General features: G+C 37.7%; 1 protein-coding gene across 3 annotated transcripts in view; it reads left to right on the top strand.

Moving 5' to 3' along the window:
- The first annotated feature begins 774 nt into the window (after positions 1–774).
- The window catches only part of ttll6 (tubulin tyrosine ligase-like family, member 6), a 23,013-nt gene continuing 2,991 nt past the window's right edge, over positions 775–20,796 (top strand). Inside the window, exons 1-13 of one of the 3 annotated variants that reach the window (XM_035908812.2) lie at positions 775–943; positions 3,038–3,180; positions 6,761–6,938; positions 9,663–9,700; positions 10,508–10,626; positions 12,082–12,197; positions 12,560–12,716; positions 12,806–12,949; positions 13,257–13,342; positions 13,432–13,657; positions 14,971–15,149; positions 15,248–15,436; positions 20,447–20,606. In XM_035908812.2, coding sequence (XP_035764705.2) covers positions 6,790–6,938; positions 9,663–9,700; positions 10,508–10,626; positions 12,082–12,197; positions 12,560–12,716; positions 12,806–12,949; positions 13,257–13,342; positions 13,432–13,657; positions 14,971–15,149; positions 15,248–15,436; positions 20,447–20,606 — 1,563 coding nt within the window. In that variant the 5' untranslated portion in view covers positions 775–943; positions 3,038–3,180; positions 6,761–6,789. Of the gene's footprint in view, positions 944–3,037; positions 3,181–6,760; positions 6,939–9,659; positions 9,701–10,507; positions 10,627–12,081; positions 12,213–12,559; positions 12,717–12,805; positions 12,950–13,256; positions 13,343–13,431; positions 13,658–14,970; positions 15,150–15,247; positions 15,437–20,446; positions 20,607–20,796 lie in introns of those variants that run through there. The other 2 variants (XM_035908811.2, XM_035908813.2) reach the window with 2 other exon arrangements.

Raw genomic sequence — 20,796 nt, 5'->3', positions numbered from 1 at the left:
ATTACAAGAAAGCTGCATAAGTGTGTCAAACTGCATGCGTAAGAATAAAGGTAATATAAAGTCATTTTTCTCTTATATGCCGTATGTATTTTTTAAATATATATATATATAATTAAAATTAGTTATTCTTTTATAAGGTTACAAGTTAAGATGAATAAAAACTACGGGCAGAATGCAATAAAATTAAAAATACAAAACTACCGAAACAGTAAGACACAGTATGCACAAAGGCTTGGACCTCTTGTTTCAGATTATCTGTGAAGGCATTCTAATGATGACTGCATCTTGGGAATTGTAGTCCAATTTTAACACTTTGCTTACAACTAGAGATGGAAACACAAGAGGGAGCCAGGCTCTTTTTCTGTAGTTATGACTTTAAAACCTGCAAGACTCTTGTCATACTTTTTTTTAAGAATTCAGTGGGTTTTCTTTTTAGCTTTTGCCACACTGAAATGTCTGTCTTTTACAAAATAACATCTCCTTCAAAATCCTTTTTTGCACATCTTTTTTAAAAAACTTTTTTTTTTTGCTTTGAGTACCTAAAACGATTAGAATTATACCGAAAATCTTCTATTCTGTATTGTGACTGAAAACTTTTCTCTGAGTGCTGCAATAAAAACAACAACAAAAGAAAGCAAAACAAAGATTCCCAGTATTTCACGCCTGGGATACGTGGTGCGCCTGTTGATGCAGTTTTCCTCATCGGTGAAACAAACAACCAATCAGAGACGAGAACTCTCACACCCCCGACTTGTGATTGGCTAAAAGTCTTAACAGGGTCTTCGTCTTCTCCTCGACTTCATTCATGTTTACATTGTAGGTTATAGGGCTCCTCGGTCCTCCCAGCCAAGACCAAGAGCACGACACGCCAGCATCATTAACAATACGGAAGGCTGCTCGCTTAGTGTTACTCACCGATAACAAGAGGATACCACATCCATCGGTAAATTCACATTTTGTTTCCTTTTTAAAGCTTTTTAAAGCTGACCGAGCTGGGGAGAGGTCGGCGTTCTGTTGCCATAGAAACAACAGGTCTCGCGTCAAGCTGTGCGGTCCGTTTTCTTTGCTAGACGTTAGCTTGATTTTAAAAGCACAGATAAACTTCTTTTATGTTTTTTTTTACTGCACTGGGAGAAACCCTCGCAACCTATCACTGAAATTTAAATTTAGAAACGTTTTTGCTTAAAAATGGCTTGAGGTTGGTTCCGAAAAGAGAAGCTCTGTAAGCCTGTGCCTCCTTTCTGCGTGAGCTTATCTTCACATTTCAAATTAGCACCTCAACACCGTGGGTAGGTTAAAGTAGAGAATAAACTTGATAACATACAATACTGTACCTTAAAGAAAATCTCTTTGAAGTCTACCAATGCATTTTCTTTTGAATACTTTTTACTTTTGAAAAAAAAAAGTAATTTGCGCCCTTTGTTTCATGCTAACCTTAAAAAAAAAACTTTCTAAACGTTACTGTGCCCGACCGACGCTTCTTCGCTACAAGTATAATCTAGGTGACATTTACCAGTGGCAGTGCAGCATTTAAATGGTAATTGAAGGAATCAAAATCGTTACATTTGGTGTAATGAAGCAAAACAAAAATATCTGTATCTGCAAAGAGAAACAAAAAGAAGCTAAAGAAGATGCAAAATTAACACAAACGACTAAAATCAAATTATAACTAAAAAAGAAAGCACAACAAGATTAGACAGCCTAAAAGGAAGGGCAAAATGAACATAAATAGCTGCAAAGAGAACAGGAACTGACTAAAAGTTACAATAAAGAGTTTGGAGTGTACTCGGTCAAAATATATATAGTCCTTATCAAAGCCACATTACAAAAGTGCTTTACAAGAGCAGCATACTAAAGCAAGCATTGTGGGGAAACAGCATATGAAGATTAATCAGCTGTAGGAAAAATGTACAGAAATTGTTTAGGGAATAAAAGATGTAACTTAGAAAGAAGTGACTGGCTTTTTTTATTTGATTTTTAGATTGTTCCAGAGACTCTTACTCTCATTTAATACATAGGTCAAATCCAGCCCAGTGGATGGGCATTGTTTTTTTCTGAATGTTGTGTGGGTTATTGCTAGTTTTGCAGGCCCTTTTACTGACCAACTGAAGTAATATGCTTCTGATAAGGAATCACCCTAAAGCTTTTCATTGTGATAACAGCAGGCTGACTGAATATGGAAAAACTCTTTATCCTTGTTGTATTGTAAATGTATGGACCAGAATTTATGTATATGTATTTCTTTGGTTTTATTGATCCACTAAAATTGGTTCCATGTGGCAAACAAACAAACAAGCAGTTCGACACCCCTGCATTAAACTATAATTTCCCATGAGGCTCACACACACACATATCAGTTAAATACCTGGAACAGTGTGTGCAGTCACGACTCACACGCTTCAGTTGCTTGAAGCTTAGCAGTAGATCTTTAAAGCATCATAACAAAGGCAGGACATAGATAAGTGAGTGTGGCAGGGAGTAAGATGTCAGCTGATTATTAATTAATGTTGAGTGACTGATTAATCAAGGCGTCTGATCAGTTCCAGCTTGTAGCCTCACCAGATTTTGTGCTACTCTTTCACCTCATCATTATTGTCCAGGCCCGTTATGTCTAATTAAGACATGTTCAGAAGCAAGGTACAGTGTCGCGTTTCTACTTTTTATTCTTCTTTGCCAAATGTTTGGCCTACATCTTCTCTTCTGTCTTCATGCTCCGGCTGAAGGTGCTTCGTTTCAGCTTGGCCGGGAAGATCGATGTCCAGCCTGTTCACTTACACCACACACTGCTGCAGCTCTTTTCAGCACAGATTTAAATTTAACAAGTCGAGGCGTTGAAAAGCACTTCTCCTATTTCACCGAACAAATGTCAGGGATTATACCTCTCCACTTGCTCCCCACTAAGATCTCTCAATCTTTTCAGGAGGGATTGGGTTTTTTATTTTTTGTCCCCACTGTTTCTAATTAGTCACCAGATCCACTGCTTGAGTCAAACTAAGTAAGTCAATCTGAGCTGATGATACAAATCTGCTTTTTTAAGGCTCCAGAGGTACAGAGATGTGGCTCACCTGTTTGCTTGTTGAGGAGTGTGGCAGTGTCTTAAGAAGCTGAGATCCCTGATTCAAAGAGGTGTGGACAAAGGGGGAGCAACACCCTCTAATATCGATGACTTCACCAGTGCAGGTAAGTAAGAACTTTATCAAAAGATGATTAGACACTATTGAGCTGTCAGTCTATCAGATACACTGGCATAGAACTGAAAACAGTCAAATGCAACAGGTTTTGAGTGCTAAAAGCCCATTTATTAGTTGTCATTCAACAGAACCACAAACTTCACCTTAGAAATGACAAAAACTCAGCAGATTGTGCCAAGATATGTCCAATCATAATCAGGAAAGGCAAACTGGGGTGGTAGATTGCCACTCTCAAGGCTTCAGGTTTATGTCAGGGTGACGGACAGAATCATATGTCCCTTGGACAATCCTTGGATTCACGATTGTAGTTTTGTCCCAGCCCTATCTCCTCTCAGGGCTGTCTGAGGGCACATTAGCGTTTGCCCAACCCATCTATGTGAGTTTTGTAGGAAAAGACATCCGACCACATGCCTCTTTGTGGGTTTTAGTTTTTGTGAGGTATTCAACCCCTGTTCCACCACAGTAAGCTTGGTTTGGATTAAATAAATCAGACTCATTACTGTGGATGTTGGACTTCACCAAGGCTTCCCTTTTTCAACAATTCAGTTCATAATTTTAGGATAGAATAGGTGCAGCCAAAGGTTGGAGGGTCTTGGGGTTTTATACAATGATGTTCTGTTGGTTTCATAGAGCAACAACCTGCAGCTTGTGCTGGGGTGGTTTATGAATTGGCTGGGATGAGAATTAACACCTCCAAGTGCTAACAGGATGGAGTGTCCACTACAGGGCTAGAAGGAGTTTATGCTTCCAGTAGAGGAGTTTAAGTATCTCAGGGTCTCGTTCACAAGCGAGAGGAGATGAGAGCAGGAAGCTGACAGATGGACTGACACATTTGCAGTAATGTAGATAATGTACTGATCTTATGTGATAGAGAAAAGTCAGAACGTGAAAGCAAAGCTGTCGACTTACTGGTCAGTCAAGGTCTGGGTCGACACACGACATAGTAGAGAGATTCTGTCTCTCAGCTGGCCAGGGGATTACTTGGTATCCCCTCAGGAGAGCTGGAGGAGGTGAGGCAGGTCTGGGTGTCTTTGTTCAGTCTGCTGCCCTCATGACCTGGATAAGTGTCAAAGTGTCTGAAAATGGATGGCTGGATGGATGCACGGGTGAATTATCCCAATACTGCTGAATTAATCTGGGTTAGTTTTAGTTACCGTTCACCACCGAAATCAGTCAAGTGACAGAGTTCCTCTCTGAATCTTTTTCAACTGTTAGCAGTTTGTAGACTTGGATTTATTAGCTTGTGCAAATGATATAGACTTAATTTTGCATTTTTATTAATTGAACTGAATTTAATTTACTTTATTTAAACAACTTGATACAATTGAGAAAGGGTTTTGCAGCCTGGTGCATGTGTATATGTGAAAAAATCCATATGAAGGTGTAATTGTTGTATGTTTTTTTTCTATGTATACTTTTTCTCATTTGCATTGCATTACACTAGTGTCAAGTTTTGGACAATACAGTGTATCCCCTCTAAACACTGTGCTTAGTGCTGCATAGTTTTAGTAAGTGTTAGCGTGGCATGTCAAATTTTAGTCCGACATTTAGTCTGATGTTGCGTAGTGATAATTACCAGTTAAAGTCTCACTTTACTGGAGCATGCCATTGTTTGCTGAGGATTGGGGGCACAAAGGTGCTACTTATGTACCTGCTGTTGTTGAACACTGAAGGAGAGTCTTGGAGAAATCCTTCACGGGGCTGTAACTGTATCTGGGGTGAGGTCAGTGGGGTGTTTCAAGCCACTGTAAAGCTCACAGTTCAGGGTCAGGATTATCCAGATCATTGGATCCGAGTGCTGTTACCTGGCACCGTAACCTCCCACTGTGTACCTGTGGTGTCCTTCTTTAATACCACCAACCCGCAATATTCTGTCACGATCATTATCAGGAGTTCACTTGAACTCACCTTGACCCTGTAAGACACCAGACAAGAGTCAGAGGCGAACGGCTGAGACGCTGCTGTGACAGTGACTCCGTTTAGGTCAGAATGCAGAAAGATGTTTACAGAAGAACACGTAAATAACCTGAGTTAACACCTGTACATTGTCTTTGTGTATTTCACACAAAGCCACACTAATAGGATAGAATTATCCACGCTAAATGAATCGTATATTGTATACTGAGGACTAATTATAGTCAACAGAGGTGTGTACTATGAACCAAGTTCAACATAGTAAGGCTTTCTTTTCATTTGCTTTCTTGACAAAAACAAGTCAGAGATAACAGGTTATCAACAGTTTGTACCCCTCCTGACTGTTTCAAAATTGTGATTAAAGTCATAAAAACGACAATCCTTTCGTTATCAGGATGCGTCGGAACACTCTTCCTTGAAGAGATAAGCTTTTCAGAGTCAGTAACCATGTTTAAATCACCTCTGATTGTCTGATTTTAGTCTTATATTTTTAATCTTTATGTTTTGTAGTTTTTTGTTTTTTTTTTAAAATATATGTGAATTTGACATTTGGCTGTTTGGTTAAGTCTAAACTATCCTGCTTTCTGCTTCCTTCAAAGCAAGTTGTAAACTCTTTTAAATGTACTGCAGGAATAAAGTAAATTATTATTATTATTATTATTATTATTATTATTGTTATTGTTATTGTTATTGTTATTATTATTATTTTTATTATTATTATCCTTTTTATTGTTATTTTAGATCTGATGAAAAAACATTCAAAATGTTTGCTGATTGCTTTAAATTAGTAGTAGAAGTAGTTAATAATTTTCCTCTAAAAGTTATGTTTCTATTCTTTACTTTTATTAAATTTCCACCATAGATCTCAGTTCGGGATTCTCTGAGTGCCATGTCTCTCTGCTTATACTTGCAGTGATACCTGCTACTTATATAAAATTACAAATAACTTGTGTGATGTTTATCTGGAAGAGTGTATCGGTGATCATTTCAGTGTGGTCATTTAGCAAAAGTGCTTTTAGGCTCGACAGTTTCCTGTCCAAAAACTTGATGATCAGGGTAATCGAGACAGCGACTGGTGCTTTGTGCTGCCTTTCTACTCCCAGTCGAAGGCAGGATGTTGTTGAGGAGATAAACTGTATAATATAAAAAGATAAATCTGTCACTTCAACAGGGAAAATGGGGAAGGGATACTACTAAAAGACAACATCTGAAGAATGAATAGATTGAAATATTTTCACTTGTGTCCATGTATTGCTTCCTTGCACCACTTACGATGTGTCTTTTTAATTTACGTTATAAAAAGCAGTAAAAGTAAAAAAGTGTCACGCTTTAGCACTTCTGCTTGGTATTAGGATCATTTCCCCTCACCGTGGCTGTAGTATTACCCACTCCCTGTATCTGTACTGCCACAATAACCCTTGAATGCCGGCCTGTGACAGCACGCTGACAGCCAGAGCACTCACCTGATGAGAGAGATGGAAACAGAAACACGATTCCACGCGTGCACTTACAGCATGTAGTTTGTTCTATTTGATTGAATTTCATTGTGTGGCTGTATGGCACATACCATTCAGAATGAGAGATATGAGTGTTTGAAAATTGATCATTTTTCTGTTTGTGTCACAATTTCATGAAGTTTTCGGCATGCCTTGCAGGTCAGCTGAGCACATGTTTCTCATTCAGGATGGGTCTACCTCTGGACAGCCCAGAAAGAAACACGGACACACATAAATGTGAGCAGCAGGGTGAGGGAGAGGAGAGCGAAAGCCAAACTGAATCTTGCAAACGCATGCCGCAACCCGTCAACAAGCAGAGAAGGAAAAGCAAGAAGAGGTACTTTACTGCTAGAGCTCGTCCATGTGTACGATGGCAATTCTGAAAAAGTTTGAACGCTGTATAAAATGGGATTATGAGCAAAATGCAATGTTTTGCAAAGATCATAAACCTGTATTTTATTCACAAAAGAACATGAACTGAGAAAATGTGCAATTTTTAAGAAAAATATTAGCGCTTTCTGAATTTGATGGCAGCAACATGTCTCAAAAAAGTTGGTATGGGGCAACAAAAGGCTCAAATATATTCTTAAATTGGTGATCTTTCCAGAATTAAAATATTTATTGAATTTATTGACTATAATTAAAACAAAAGAGAGAAACTATAAATTAAAAATTAATCTAATTTGTATACAGATGATAAAATGATACTTTTGAAATGTTGGGTTAATTCTTTTCAAAGTTTTGTTAAGTGGGTGTAACTCACTATTCTGTAAAATCGACTGCTTTGGCTCCTCCAACCAGACAAAATTCTTTCAAAAGAGTGTGTCCATTATTCAAATTGCACTTCCAACCTTACATGGGTTGATCGTGAACCTATGAGTTTTTAAGATGAGAAAAGTAATAATTAAGAAGTGTTAACTTGGTAACTGAAGTTAAATGTTAATTTCCTTATTTTTGTCATGTGTTAATGTGTAGCTGGCAGGGTGCAGACTCGGAGGCAGGACTGCACTCAAAACAGCTTTTAATACAAAAATACCAAAACTCAAACTAAACAGGAATTAATTATATGGACAATATATGCACAGGAAGGAAGCAGGGCAGAGAGGAAACACCTGGGCAACACAGGTGAAGAGAATCGAATTGATGAGAGACACATGAGAAAAGGGACTATCAAAATAAGACATGAACCATAACAAACTCAGAGACAGATGCCCAGACAAGACACACACACTTGACACAGGAACAGAGTAACAGAACACAGAGACATGACTGAAAGAGGACACGAGACTAAGGATGATCTGATATCGTCGTGTTGGTGTTGTTCCCAGATCATCATGAAAATGTTGTTCCAGGTTCAACATTGCAAGTGACCAATCACATTATTGTGACGTTATTCTTTTGTGCACCAACCTATTCGTGCATTTATGAAATTCCAATGTTGCAAGGACAATATCAATTCTGCTTAGCGTTTATTAAAGGGTTAGGGTCAGGGTTAGGGTCCGTTAATCGGCGGACAAAGGCGGTTTCTCGCACCTTAAGTACAGTTTTTTGTTTTACGTCGGTTTTTCCCGAAGTCGCAAAAGTATGACGTCACAACATTCTGATTGGTCACTTGCAATGTTGATCCTGGAACAACATTTAGTATGATGATCTGGGAACAACACCAACACAAGGATATCAGATCGTGCCGAGACTAATCTGAGAGAACAGACAACCACAGAGCACAGAGAGAGATCACAGATGAGGATAACCCAATATTACAAACTAAACAAAGAAGATAAACAGATACACACTATGACCTTGACATGAAACTGGACACAGACCAAAGGCAAACAAATACAGAGACAAAGACTGACTACTCACAGACACAAAACAAGGAACAAGGGTGACACAAGAGTGAAACTAACACTGATACAGAACCAAGGACTGGAAATATAAATAGCAAAACTTGGAAGTACAAGGAAAGCAACATTAAACTATAAAGACAACATGCCATGGAACAAGAACAAATCCAAAAATAAACCAAGAAACATAAAACACATCACCTAAAAACCTAGGATGCTAACAGTTTTGAGTGTGCAGTAATTTAGAAGGATGTCACGTGAACTCAATATAAGTATTTGATGCTAAAAAGAAACATTTTACAAGTAATTAGCTTAATTAGCAACAAGTTGGTAACATGATGGGGCTGTAGAGAGAGGCTCACCTCAAAAAAGAGGGTCTATAAATTGTGATACAGATATCAGGATATTGTTACGGTCAAAATCAACATTAGATGCCTGTGTGATCTTTGGGCCCTCGGGTGGCACTGCCTTAAAAACAGGAATGGTTTTGTCATTGAAATACACAGACTACACAGGCTCAGGGACACTTCCAGAAAACACCGTCCGTAAATACAGTTCACCGTATCATCCATGAATGGGATTAATCCATATGCTACCTATGTCCATTAAATTCTGGATCCCTTTTTGTAATCACCCAGCTGTGCTTGAATTAGAATATCCCCAGAAATGTGCTCTTAGATTTCCTTCCATCTTACTTTGTAATTTGAGTTGCAACAGCAAAATAGAGCCCCTAATTGTGCCAGAGTATAATAATCTTTTAATCACAATAATGTAAGCTCTCCCTTGCTCTTTGCCATCTTATTCTGGGTTTTTCCCTTGCCAACTGTAGCACAATAATAATTTCTCCCATTTACTGAACTGTTTGTCATTTATTTCTGTTGAGTGTTTGAAATAGATATAACACGTTTGATATGTTTTCATTGTTCTATTGTGAATAAAATATGTATTTATGAGATTTGCAAATCATTGCACTCTGTTTTCATTTACATTTTACACAGCATCAACTACTTCAGAACTGGGGTTGTACTTTTGCTGTTATCTCCCTTTGCAGGTATATTAACTGCCAAGTACCCTGTCAGTTACGATTCTATAACTCGTCCTGGAGGCTCTTAAGGTCTCTTTTCTCACTTATCCTCATCGTTCAGGAGAGCAAAACGAGGCACTGTGCAGCACAGCAGATGTCTGTCCCTCTTTCTGTCTCTCTTGTCTTTCAGATGACTGTGGATCAACCTCACCAACTGCAAATATGAAAGTGGTACGTCTGCTAGAGATCACTAAATCATAAATGTCCAATTTTAAGTTGTTTCTAGCTAGACAAGGCTGAATACAAATACTACAGATGTCAAATAGATAAAAGCATGTGGACAGTGCTTTTTCCATTTGGATCTCTGCAGTAAATCCTTATTTTCATCATATATACAGTATTATAGAGATGTATGATCATATTGAGCGTGGGCAAGTTTCAAATAATGAAGTCACAATGCACTAAAAGCTCACCCTGATTTCATCATTGAGTGTTTAGTGTTTAGTGTTTCAGACAGCTCTAAACACTCAGTTTCATATTTTATATTCCTCCTCTCGGCGGGGAAACTTCAAATCTGCTATTTACGAGGGGCAGCCAATCAGAACAATCATGGCTGAAAGGTTTCAGGAAGTTGATTAACTGAGGGGTCACACAAGGCTCAATATAAAATAAATATATAAAATCCCAAATGTGAAATGTGAAGTAATCACATGATTACTTAACAGACTTTGTAAAACACATCAAATTCACACAATACAAAACAAAAAGGTTCAGTAACAGATAAAGCATCTAATAACTGCACAGTAAAATATCACCAATAATCCAGTCCTACTTTTAAAACTGCCAGGAATAAACAAAAAAAAACATCTAAATAATAACGGTTATTTTTATAAAGTTTGTAACACTCTATGTATTTCATTTAAAAAAGCTTTTTTTACAATGCACTTTAAAACACTGTACAAGCAGAAAGGGGCCTCTGGTTGCCTGTGGGAAACAGATGGAGCGCTGTTAAGATGCTAAATGCTTGATTTGTCACAGTGCGGCGAGCTGCTCGTAGATACGGCCTCAGAGAGGCGATGGACAGTGAAGATTGGACGCTGTTCTGGACCGACTGCTCAGTGTCTCTAGACCGTGTAAAGGACATGAAGCGTTACCAGGTAATCAATGCACCTAACTAACCTAACACCTCCATCACTGCCATCATCAGAAAAGATTATTGATGCTTCATTTGATTATTTATTGATTAAATGTGTAATTGTATTTGTGAAGTGGAAAATTCATCTGTTTCTTCAAACTATGACATTTTTCTAAATATCTTTACCAATGAAATGATGATGTACATGTCCTTCTTCAGTCCATGCTTTTAATTTGCCATCATACTGGGTAATTCGATTCTCTTTGACCATGAGTAATTTATTAAAGTAGATTTGTTAGAGATCTTTTGAGATACCATATATATATATTTATTAGAGGTGGGAATCACCATACATCCCACGATACGATATTATTGCAATTTTTAAAAATATTTTGCGACATTCAGATTCTGTACATAAAGGTAAACTTTATCAATATTCATTTTATCTAATAACAAAGTCTCACACTCAGTCTTTCTCTCATTTCAGTCAGTTTTATAAACTGAACGGTTTGTATTACAGTCTAGTCCAACTTAACTGAACGCAACCATCTGGTACAATTATAGCTATTCTGAACTATGCAGTTTATGAAAACTATGCAGCCCCTTCAGCAACTGAAGAATTTGAAAGTAAATTAAAACAAAATATAATTTTACATTAAATAAAAACGTTTTAAACTTAATTAAAATAAAACATGTCTTAAATTAAAATAAGTAAACTGTCATGTTTATTGCTGCCATAAAAAAAGTTAAACACATTTGGTCAGTGAAGGAATGTCAGGATTCTTGCTCAGAAAAAGGATCAACATGCTCTGAAGTCAGAGCTGAGTGTTTTTACCATCAACAGCGTGGTGTTTTTAAACCAGATGTTACAAAAAGCCATGGACACCTACGAGCTACTTTGGGTTGTTCCTCTATTCACAGGGGGTCACCGCAGCAGGTCACTCTGCATGTTTGATTGTCTAGATTTTTTTTCTTCCTGGTTGGGTTTTGCGTCTCCGTTTGGGAAACCTTTCACTTGTTTAAACCCATCCCAAAAAGGTTCACTGAGGTCGCAGAGCGATGAGGCCAAGGACTATCTTCTCATAGACTTCTATTCAGCTTGAGCTGTTTGCAGTGCGAGTCATCACTCCCTGCTGGCTGTTAGAAATAATGCAGGTTTAAGGCACTTCTGCACAGGGTTCACTATTCAGGCTCTGGAGCTACATCTACTGCATCTGCTAAACTGTTAGGTGTGTTCTTCTGGTGCTCAGTTGGGATCGGGGGAATTTGAAGTCTAGATCACAGATGTGGGCTCTTTGCCATGTTCCTCTTGATATTTCTGAGCAATATGTCTCAAAGCAACAACATAAATGCCAGGACCTGAAATTCCAAGCAGAACACTCCATGATCAGTGCTTGTGATTTTAAATTGGTGACTGATTGTTTAATATATATTGTAGGCGACTGTCCTGTAATGCCGTGTAAACCTGTCTTTGCAGAAAATAAACCATTTCCCGGGGATGAGCGAGATCTGCCGCAAGGATTCTCTGGCCAGAAACATGAACCGCATGCTGAAGCTCTTTCCCAAAGACTACAACATCTTCCCCAGAACATGGTGCCTTCCTGCAGAGTCAGTCTGCACTTTCCACTCTGTTTTTTACCACATTTTTGAAAACAACTACAAAATAAACATATGAAAGACAAAAAAACCCTCTAGTGCACAAATTCAACAAAACAAACAAAAACAGAAACAGGAGTTTTTTGTTTTTTTATTATTATTATTCTGGCTCTAAATCTTCCACGTATTTTAAAAAGGATCACTAAACCTTTTCAAACACCTCTTATGTAACCTTCAGTATTAATATAATTCTTTCTCATCCAGTGCGTGATGTTAGATCCGTGAGGTTTTTTCCCCCTAAAACAATGTTGTTAATATTTAGGCATTAAAAAGATATCATCCTCTCTATCTCACTGCAGTTACAGCGACTTTCATGCTTACACCAGGGCCAAAAAACACAAGACGTATATCTGTAAGCCTGACACCGGTTGTCAAGGCAAAGGCATCTTCATCACCAAATCCAGTAAAGACATCAAACCTGGAGAACATATGATCTGCCAGGTTTACATCTCCAGGGTGAGCAAACGGGTGCAACGCATGAAACACCTGCAACAAAACGCACAGTGTGTGATGCTTTTTCTGTTCTTTATAAATGACCTCTTCAGCCTTTCATCATTGATGGGTACAAGTTTGACCTGCGTGTCTACGTGCTCGTGACGTCATGTGACCCATTCAGCATTTTCATGTTCAAGGAGGGCCTGGCTCGCTTCTGCACCACAAAGTACAGCGAACCAACGCTCGGCAATGTGGTAAGAACTGTTAAAGATGGTCTGACCGGTGCCCGGGCTGACTTATAGAGACACACTTATTTAGATCCAGTTAACTCTGCATGTATCTCTGGAAGTAAATCTATTGAGAACTTTCAGAATAAAAGCCCCAAGTTAGTGATAGGAATTTGGCAGAATAGTTAAAATGGTCAGTTTATCTGTTTGTTTGTTTTTTGTTTTGTTTTTTTATATTTTGTATCATATTTTATTTGATTTTATTCGTTGCTGTATACGTGTTCCTGTGAGTTTAATTACTTAAATAAATAGTAACTAGTCTCTCTAACATTAGGATGACGTGTGTATGCATCTCACCAACTATTCCATCAACAAGCACAGCGAGAACTTTGTCCGTAATGAGGATTCTGGGAGCAAACGGTGAATACTGCTCACGCTGAAGATGGTGCATGATGTGGTACATCGCCAACGCTCTTTAAAGAATCCATGTTCATTGTTGTTCCGTTCAGAAAGCTGTCCGCCCTGAACAAGCTCATGGAGTCCATGAACTACAGCACAGAGAAGATGTGGAGCGACATCGAGGACGTGATCATAAAGACTCTGATCTCGGCCCATCCCATACTCAAGCATAACTACCAAACGTGTTTCCCCAACCACACCACCGGCAGCGCATGCTTTGAGATCCTAGGCTTCGATGTACTGATGGATCACCGGCTCAAACCCTGGGTGCTGGAGGTGACAGACCAGTTACACAATACTGTAAAACAAACATATATGTGATTTTTACTTATTCAGCCTCACTTTCTCGTGTTCTGGAAAGCCGTATGATTCTTGACTGAAAGGTTAGAAAAACATATATTGTCTATATGGTCTATATTCTCTGTCAGCTATCTCCAGGTCTTTACTGAAGCTTTATTCCATTAACTAAAATATAAGCCTAATGGAAATATTCTGCATGTGTTGTACCAAATATACCATTAATTTGTTGTTTTTGGGTCTTTGGTAACCTGATTCATGGACATGTTTTAATCCACAAATCAATATAGTCTCTCAGCACCAGTAAGGAAATCCACAGCTGGAGAGTCCCGAAAAAGACCGTATTCCTCTTTCAGCAACGGAAAAGACCTTTGGGATGCTTTTGGGTTTTTTACTACTCATATTTTTTTTTTTAAAAAGTCTGTCTTTTGACAAAATAGCTTTTATTTATTTTTATTACCTATTAATTTTATTAAGATTATGTCCCAGTTATGACCAATTCTCTCGCAAAGATTTTATATGACAATTTCAAGTGGAGCTCAAATATGCTTTTCCTTATTTTCTGTCATCTACAGATGGGGACCGAATTATTAGTCCCCAATAAAAATGTAATTTTAAACAGCACAGGGACATTTTAACAGTTGTAGCAAAGCTTTTATAGACATCCTAATTTCATTTTGGATGGTTACAGAGTTTTACTTTGCATTATTAAATCCTAATGCTAAAAGTCAGCTGTGCGTCCTTTTTGCTGGATAGCAGCCCGCAGTTCTTTGTTGTAGTTTTCAACAAGTCTCACATCCATCTCCTAAACAATCCCAGCCCATTCTTCAGTGGTCACTCTCCCAAGCTTCTTGAGATTTGTTCATTTTCTGGGGACAGACCTTAGTCTTAAGTTCACTTCACAGATTTTCAATCTGATTCAAGGCTTTTTTCCAGGCCAGTCAATAACGTTCCCTTTGGTCTTCTGAAGGTAGTTCTTTACCAAGATAAGAGCCAGATGAATGCAGGGACACGTATAAATGACACAAACACATCTGATCCCAAACAAATAATAACAGTCAAATTCTGTAATTTAAAAAAAAAAAAAGAAGTTAGGGTATGTTTGTATTTGTGAAGCAACAACTGGGTGTGAGGTCGACATTTGCATTGTGCCCTTTATAGATAAAGTTGGGTAAACATGAATTGGTGAATCGATTAAGTTAGCTTGAATTCAACCAAATTTGTTCAGACCTAAGTGTGTGTGTGTGTGTGTGTGTGTGTGTGTGTGTGTGTCTGAATATATTTATGTCCAGGTGAATCACTCCCCAAGTTTTACCACTGACTCCCAGCTGGACCGCGAGGTGAAGGATGCTTTGCTGTACGACACTCTGGTTCTCATCAACCTGAGCGCCTGTGATCGTCGTAAGATTACTAAAGAGGAGAGACGCAAGGTGAAGGAAAGGCTGCAGCAGCACCGCTCCAGAGAGGCCAGGTACGGTGAACAGATATGGTGTGAAGTTTTCCCAAGGTCACACACACCACACATCTGTAGTGAAGGTTAGTATTTCCGTGTGTGTATTTTATCGGCAGGTCAGAGGAGCTGCGTCAGTGCCAGGCAGCCACGGTGAAGCAGATGGAGAGGTACGAGGCCAAACACCTGGGAGGCTTCAAGAGGATTTATCCCAGAGAGGGAGGGGAGAAATACGACAAGTACTTTAAACACAGCAGCTCGCTCTTCCACGAGACGGCGGCATCGAAGGCCAGAGAGGAGTGTGCCAGGTACCTCCAGCACGCTGTCAGTACACTCAGTACAGTTCAGCAAAGAGCAGGTGCTGCGAGTTACGCACAGACCGTTTCTGAAGTCATCCACACAGACACAAAGAAATAAGTAAAATAAAAAAAGAAAGCAGAGGGAACGCTCCAGTGCAGGGAGAATTGAATTATTCTGCCTAGTTTCCATATGAATACAGACACTTGGGTAATAATAATAATTTTTATTCATACAGCACTTCTAACATTTATACAGGAGAACTAGATTAACATCTCTGCTGTTATTTAAATGGATAGTACAGTGAGAAGACTATGTAAAATAATATTAATTATAAAAAGACCACAAAGATTGCAAAAAGCTTAAATTTCTAGCTTAACCTGTGCGAGGTAATAATTTCTCATCTTGTGACAAGTGGTAGAAAAAGTTAGATGATTAACAAGATAGATGATAAAATGAACATAATAAATAGGAAAATATAAATAATTGGGATTTATCATAAATCTTTTTAATCACTGTATGTGTGACGATGTCCGTGCAAAGTTTTTGTTCAGACTGGCTCGCTCAGTAACAAGGTATTAGGTTACATACAGACATAGATGCATACATAGGCTACAATCATTATAGCAAGATATTTCCTCCTTACAACTGATACATTTTTATTAATAATTTACATAAAAAATGCAAAAAGAATCTGGATCAAGTTTTTGTAATGTGAAGATCCAAATCATAATAAGTTTAATATTTTGTGATTTTGAATTCTTTGCTGGTAGATTTTTATGAGCTCTGTGAATTAATCTTTTTTTTTTTTTTTTAAATTTACATTTCAAGAAGTAATCTTACAAATTGCTTGACTGATAAATAAAAACACTTACATTCAATACAAATATTAAATATTTTTGCAAATGTTTTTGCTGATTGGTAATAAAACACTGGACAAATATTCAAATATGCAGTGTGCTTACTTACTAAAATCTAAATTAAAGATAAATTGTGATTTTCCAATGAAGGAAAAGGAATAGATGACATTTTAAATATTTTACTTGGAATGTTGCCTAAAAAAAGCATAGCAATTCATTTATCGTATTTTCCGCACTATAAGGTGCACTTAAAATCCTTGAATTTTCTCAAAACTCGTCAGTGCGCCTTATAACCTGGTGGCCTTATCTACGAATTCTGTCTGTGTTTACTGACCTCGAACCGATTTTATGTGGTACACGGCGCTCAAAAATCTATAAAAAATGTTTTAGTAGGACTTTGCTAAACTATGAAGCCTGATGGATTGTCTGAGCTTTATGGCTACCGTAGTCAGGAGCCTCGACTCATAGTAATCTGGGTGCAAAACTCCGCCTGCGTCAGATCGAAAACGAACACTATGTAAATTATTTTATCTTTAATAAAATGTTCAGTGTTGCTGCTTTACAAGGTGTAACAATTAAGTTTAACATCCAGGCATCCATGAAAACAGAATTTATTAAATTTAACGGAGTTAGAAGTTAGCTCGCTAGTTACCTAAACATGATATAGCATGTTTAGGTAACATGCTATATCTCTCAGTTCTGACTGAGAGATTTCTGGGCAAAAATAAAACGTACAGCTCTGCTATCACTTCCAACATGAATGAAGACAGAAAACTACACAGCAGTGACGTTTGTAGGGTTACTGAAGTTGGACTAGCTGCTATATAATGCTGTGCTAGTGATCGCTAGCGACACAGCTATATTAGCATACCAAAGCATAACACAGTGAACCTGGAATGCATGGAAAATTGCTGTAAACGGAGAAAACTTCAGTAGGGGAGAACAACTGAGATAATCCAGCCACAATATGAGGTTAGTCATTAATGTAAAATAAGATAACCTTTATTAGTCCCACACCTGGGAAATTTGTTTTGTTACAGCAGAAAGTGGACAGTGCAAAATTACATGAGAAAAACACTGGAACAACAGTTGTTCCAGTATTTATAGAGAATTCAACATTAATGAATCAATGGTACAGAAGTGGAAGAAGCAAGAGGAATGAGTTGAGTAAAGTTTGACTTATCTGACTGTTTTGTTTCGTTTAATGCGCTTTATAATCCGGTGCGCCTTATGTATGAAAACAGACCCGTTTGTCGACAGTGCAAATATCCCGTGCGCCTTATGGTCCGAAAAATAAGGTACTATGATTGCAGTTAATTTAAAGAATTTTTAAATAATCAAATGAAAATCGTATAACATGAGACTAAAATGTGCCCCTAAGTGGTTCTCTGGTGACCTTTTTAAGAAAAATGTGACTGCATTTACATAAACATAACCTTTTAAAAATGTAGCTTCATATATTTTTGTAGCTTGCATCAAAGTATTTAAACCCAGGTTTTCAGAGTTCAGTGTGAGTAATGAGATACAGCTGTTGTTAGAAAGTCGTGTATTTAAATGTAAGCAGAACTAATGAACAAGACATCTGTGATTTAAAAAAGAAATAAAAACAGCAGACTGTGATAGGTGGATGAAAAAACATGCACATAAGTAGTGTCACTAATAATTAAGCACAGACTAAACTGTACTACAGTACAAAAATACAGTACAGTACGGAGACTAGTAAAAGAAAAATGTGATTATTGTTTTCAGTTTTCTTAGTAGATGTTTCACATAGGTCTTAAAATATTCCAGATTCCAGGATCTTTGGAAGCCAGTTCAGCTGGTTGTGATCCTCAAATCATGACCTTGTTCTAAATCCAATCATTTTTATTGATGATGATGATAATAATAATAACAATATATGAATCAATAATGCAAATCTGTTCTTCCAAATGTGGATTAATTTTGCCTTTTTAAAAGTGGAAAATATTCGTGTTCTGTATATAGACACAAATCAGTCAATCTATTACATACAGGTTGTCATGGCACCAAAATTGAAAGACAGCTAGAGAAAGTAATCTTCTGTTCACAGTGATTGAAAAAGTGCTCAAAGTTTTTTCTGAGACCATTAATGCAATTGGGTCCTAGTTTCTATTAATTTTGGTTCCCTATTGTATTACTTGTGTTTTTTGTTTACTTATAGATTAGTTTAGTTGTATAAGTTCCCTTCTTGTTCCCCAAGTCTCTCCTCTGTGTTTTTTCTCCTTTTGTGTCTGCTTTGTGAAGTCAGGTGTGTCTTTGTGTTTATCTTTTTGTGTGTTTGTCTCAGTTTTAGGTTTCCTCTATTATTTTTCTAGTCCCTTGTATTACGTGCATTGTGTGTAGTTTTGTTTCCCTTTGTCGCATTAGTTAGATTCTGTTCACCTGTGTCTTTTTTACCCCAGATGTTTCCTCTCTCTTTACCTCATCTGTGTTTGTCTGTAAGTCCTCAGTTTTACTCAGTTCTTTGCCATGTCCTCCTTATCCCATATGTTCCCCCTGGCGACTCCGTTGTGAATCCCTCGCTGCTGCTCTACATCACTGTGTATTCTGTATTTTTGTCCTCAGCACTTCCTTCCTTAGGTCACATCTCTGTCTTTGGAGCGTTTGGGTCTGTCTCTTACCTCCCGCACAGATAATCCATGAAAGACTGATGCAGAAAAAAGTTGAGGCCATCTCAGTTTTGATTTGTTGCTCCTGGAAATGATACGTAGCCATTCGCTTCTTTGCCGGTAGTGTGATCACACTCAGCTGTACATGCAGACATGCCTCGGGGTGATTTAATATGTGCAAACATTATGGAATAATTGAACAAATTGAAGGATTTAAACCTGTCCTAATAAAACAGAATTTAATAGTGCGTAATCCTGCCACCAAATTATGTGCAGTCATGGAATAAATTTCCCTTTAAGACGCTGATGACACTCCGCTGCATGTGCCTGTAATTCTCACGTTATTAAATTAAAAGGCCCCTGTGCCTGCCATGAAAAACTGGGTGTCACATCGTTTCCTGCTACTAACTATGATTAGCCTACAGTTTAGATAGCAGTTTGATCAAATAGTAGAGATTCTGGACAACTATGATTTCTCAAAGGGCAAGTGTTTGTCGTCGTGTTCGATCCTGCTCTCTGCTGTGATCGTCACATCGAAGAAAGCTCCACGACCACCTGTTTCCATTTACACACTTAAATCTGCTCTGCTGTGTGCTCACTTTCATGCAGACTTCTCAGATATTTCCTAAAACAGTCTTCACTTGTCTTCATGACAGTTTAGTTGTTTTTGTACAGCAATGCCATGATCTGTGGAGTTTTTTTAGTGCAGTTTTCTGGTTTCTGTTTTTGTTAATTGTTGTTTGTTGTTTGGGTTACTATTCCAGCCGTGTCTCTGTGTGAGTTTTTCACCTCTGTGTGTGGTTTGGTTCTTTTGTTATTTGGTGTTTTATTTTGGTAGTCATCATTTGTCTCCTGTGCTTTGTATTTTTATTCCTCCCTTGTGATTGTGTTAATTAAGTTCCTGTTTCCTGCATTTCATGATAAAAAAGGAGCCAAATGCACGATGTATATAAATATAAATAAAGCATTAATGGCTGATTCCACCTAAAAACTAATTTAAAAGTTGAAAACAAACATTCTGTCTTTTTATATTTTTTTTTTAAACAAAATAAAAATGGAAGATGAGGAAACTAAAATGTAGAGACAACAGAGTGCATCATGGAGTCTGCAGGAAAATGTGAACACGCAAAAATCTGTTTCAAAATAAAATACAAGACGGGACACCAAAATAAGATGTTCTCTGCATTAAAAAAAAGAAAACAAACTAATAATAATACAGTTATAAGTAAATGTGGATGAGATTTATCAGATTTAACTGGTTATTTTACAGAAGTGATCACTGGAGTTTTAAGTTTTTATTTATTTATTCAAAATAAGAATAATGGACTTGCAGAGGGATCCGAGTTTCTTCTTCTACACTCAATATTTGTCCTCTGTGTTTTTTTAAAAAAAAAAAAAAAAAAAAAAAAAATCTAAAACAAGAGTACCATAATAAAGCTAAAAAAGTGGTTTCATTTGTTTAAATACTTATTAATACTTTATTTAAATTATTGTCAAAGTGGTGCTGAAATGTGTGCTTTTATTCTTTTAGGCACCAGCTGCAGGAGCTGCGTCTGAAGCAGGAGCAGAATGAGCACTACCAAAGGAGAGGCCGGAGGAGAGACTCGCAGGGGGAGACTGCAGGGGAAGGAGTCAAACCACGAAGGGCCCCATCAGCCCCGACCCCCATTTCTAACTGCGACCCAGCATTGGTGAGGCTGTGTTTGAAGGTGCAGTACCCACATGTAACCACAAGAGGGAGACACAGCTTCAGTCCGTGATGAATGGCTTTGACTCTGGCTGGTCTTTCTGTCAGAGTATTGTTTAGATTATCTAAATAATATTCCTGATCATTTTATTCAGTTTTAAATAAACAGATTTTATTTTCAGTACAGCAAACCA

This window comes from Neolamprologus brichardi, chromosome 8 (genome assembly GCF_056152115.1).
Source record: "Neolamprologus brichardi isolate AB-2024 chromosome 8, ASM5615211v1, whole genome shotgun sequence".
Lineage (NCBI taxonomy): Eukaryota > Metazoa > Chordata > Actinopteri > Cichliformes > Cichlidae > Neolamprologus > Neolamprologus brichardi.
This window is presented reverse-complemented; position numbering and strand designations above follow the sequence as displayed.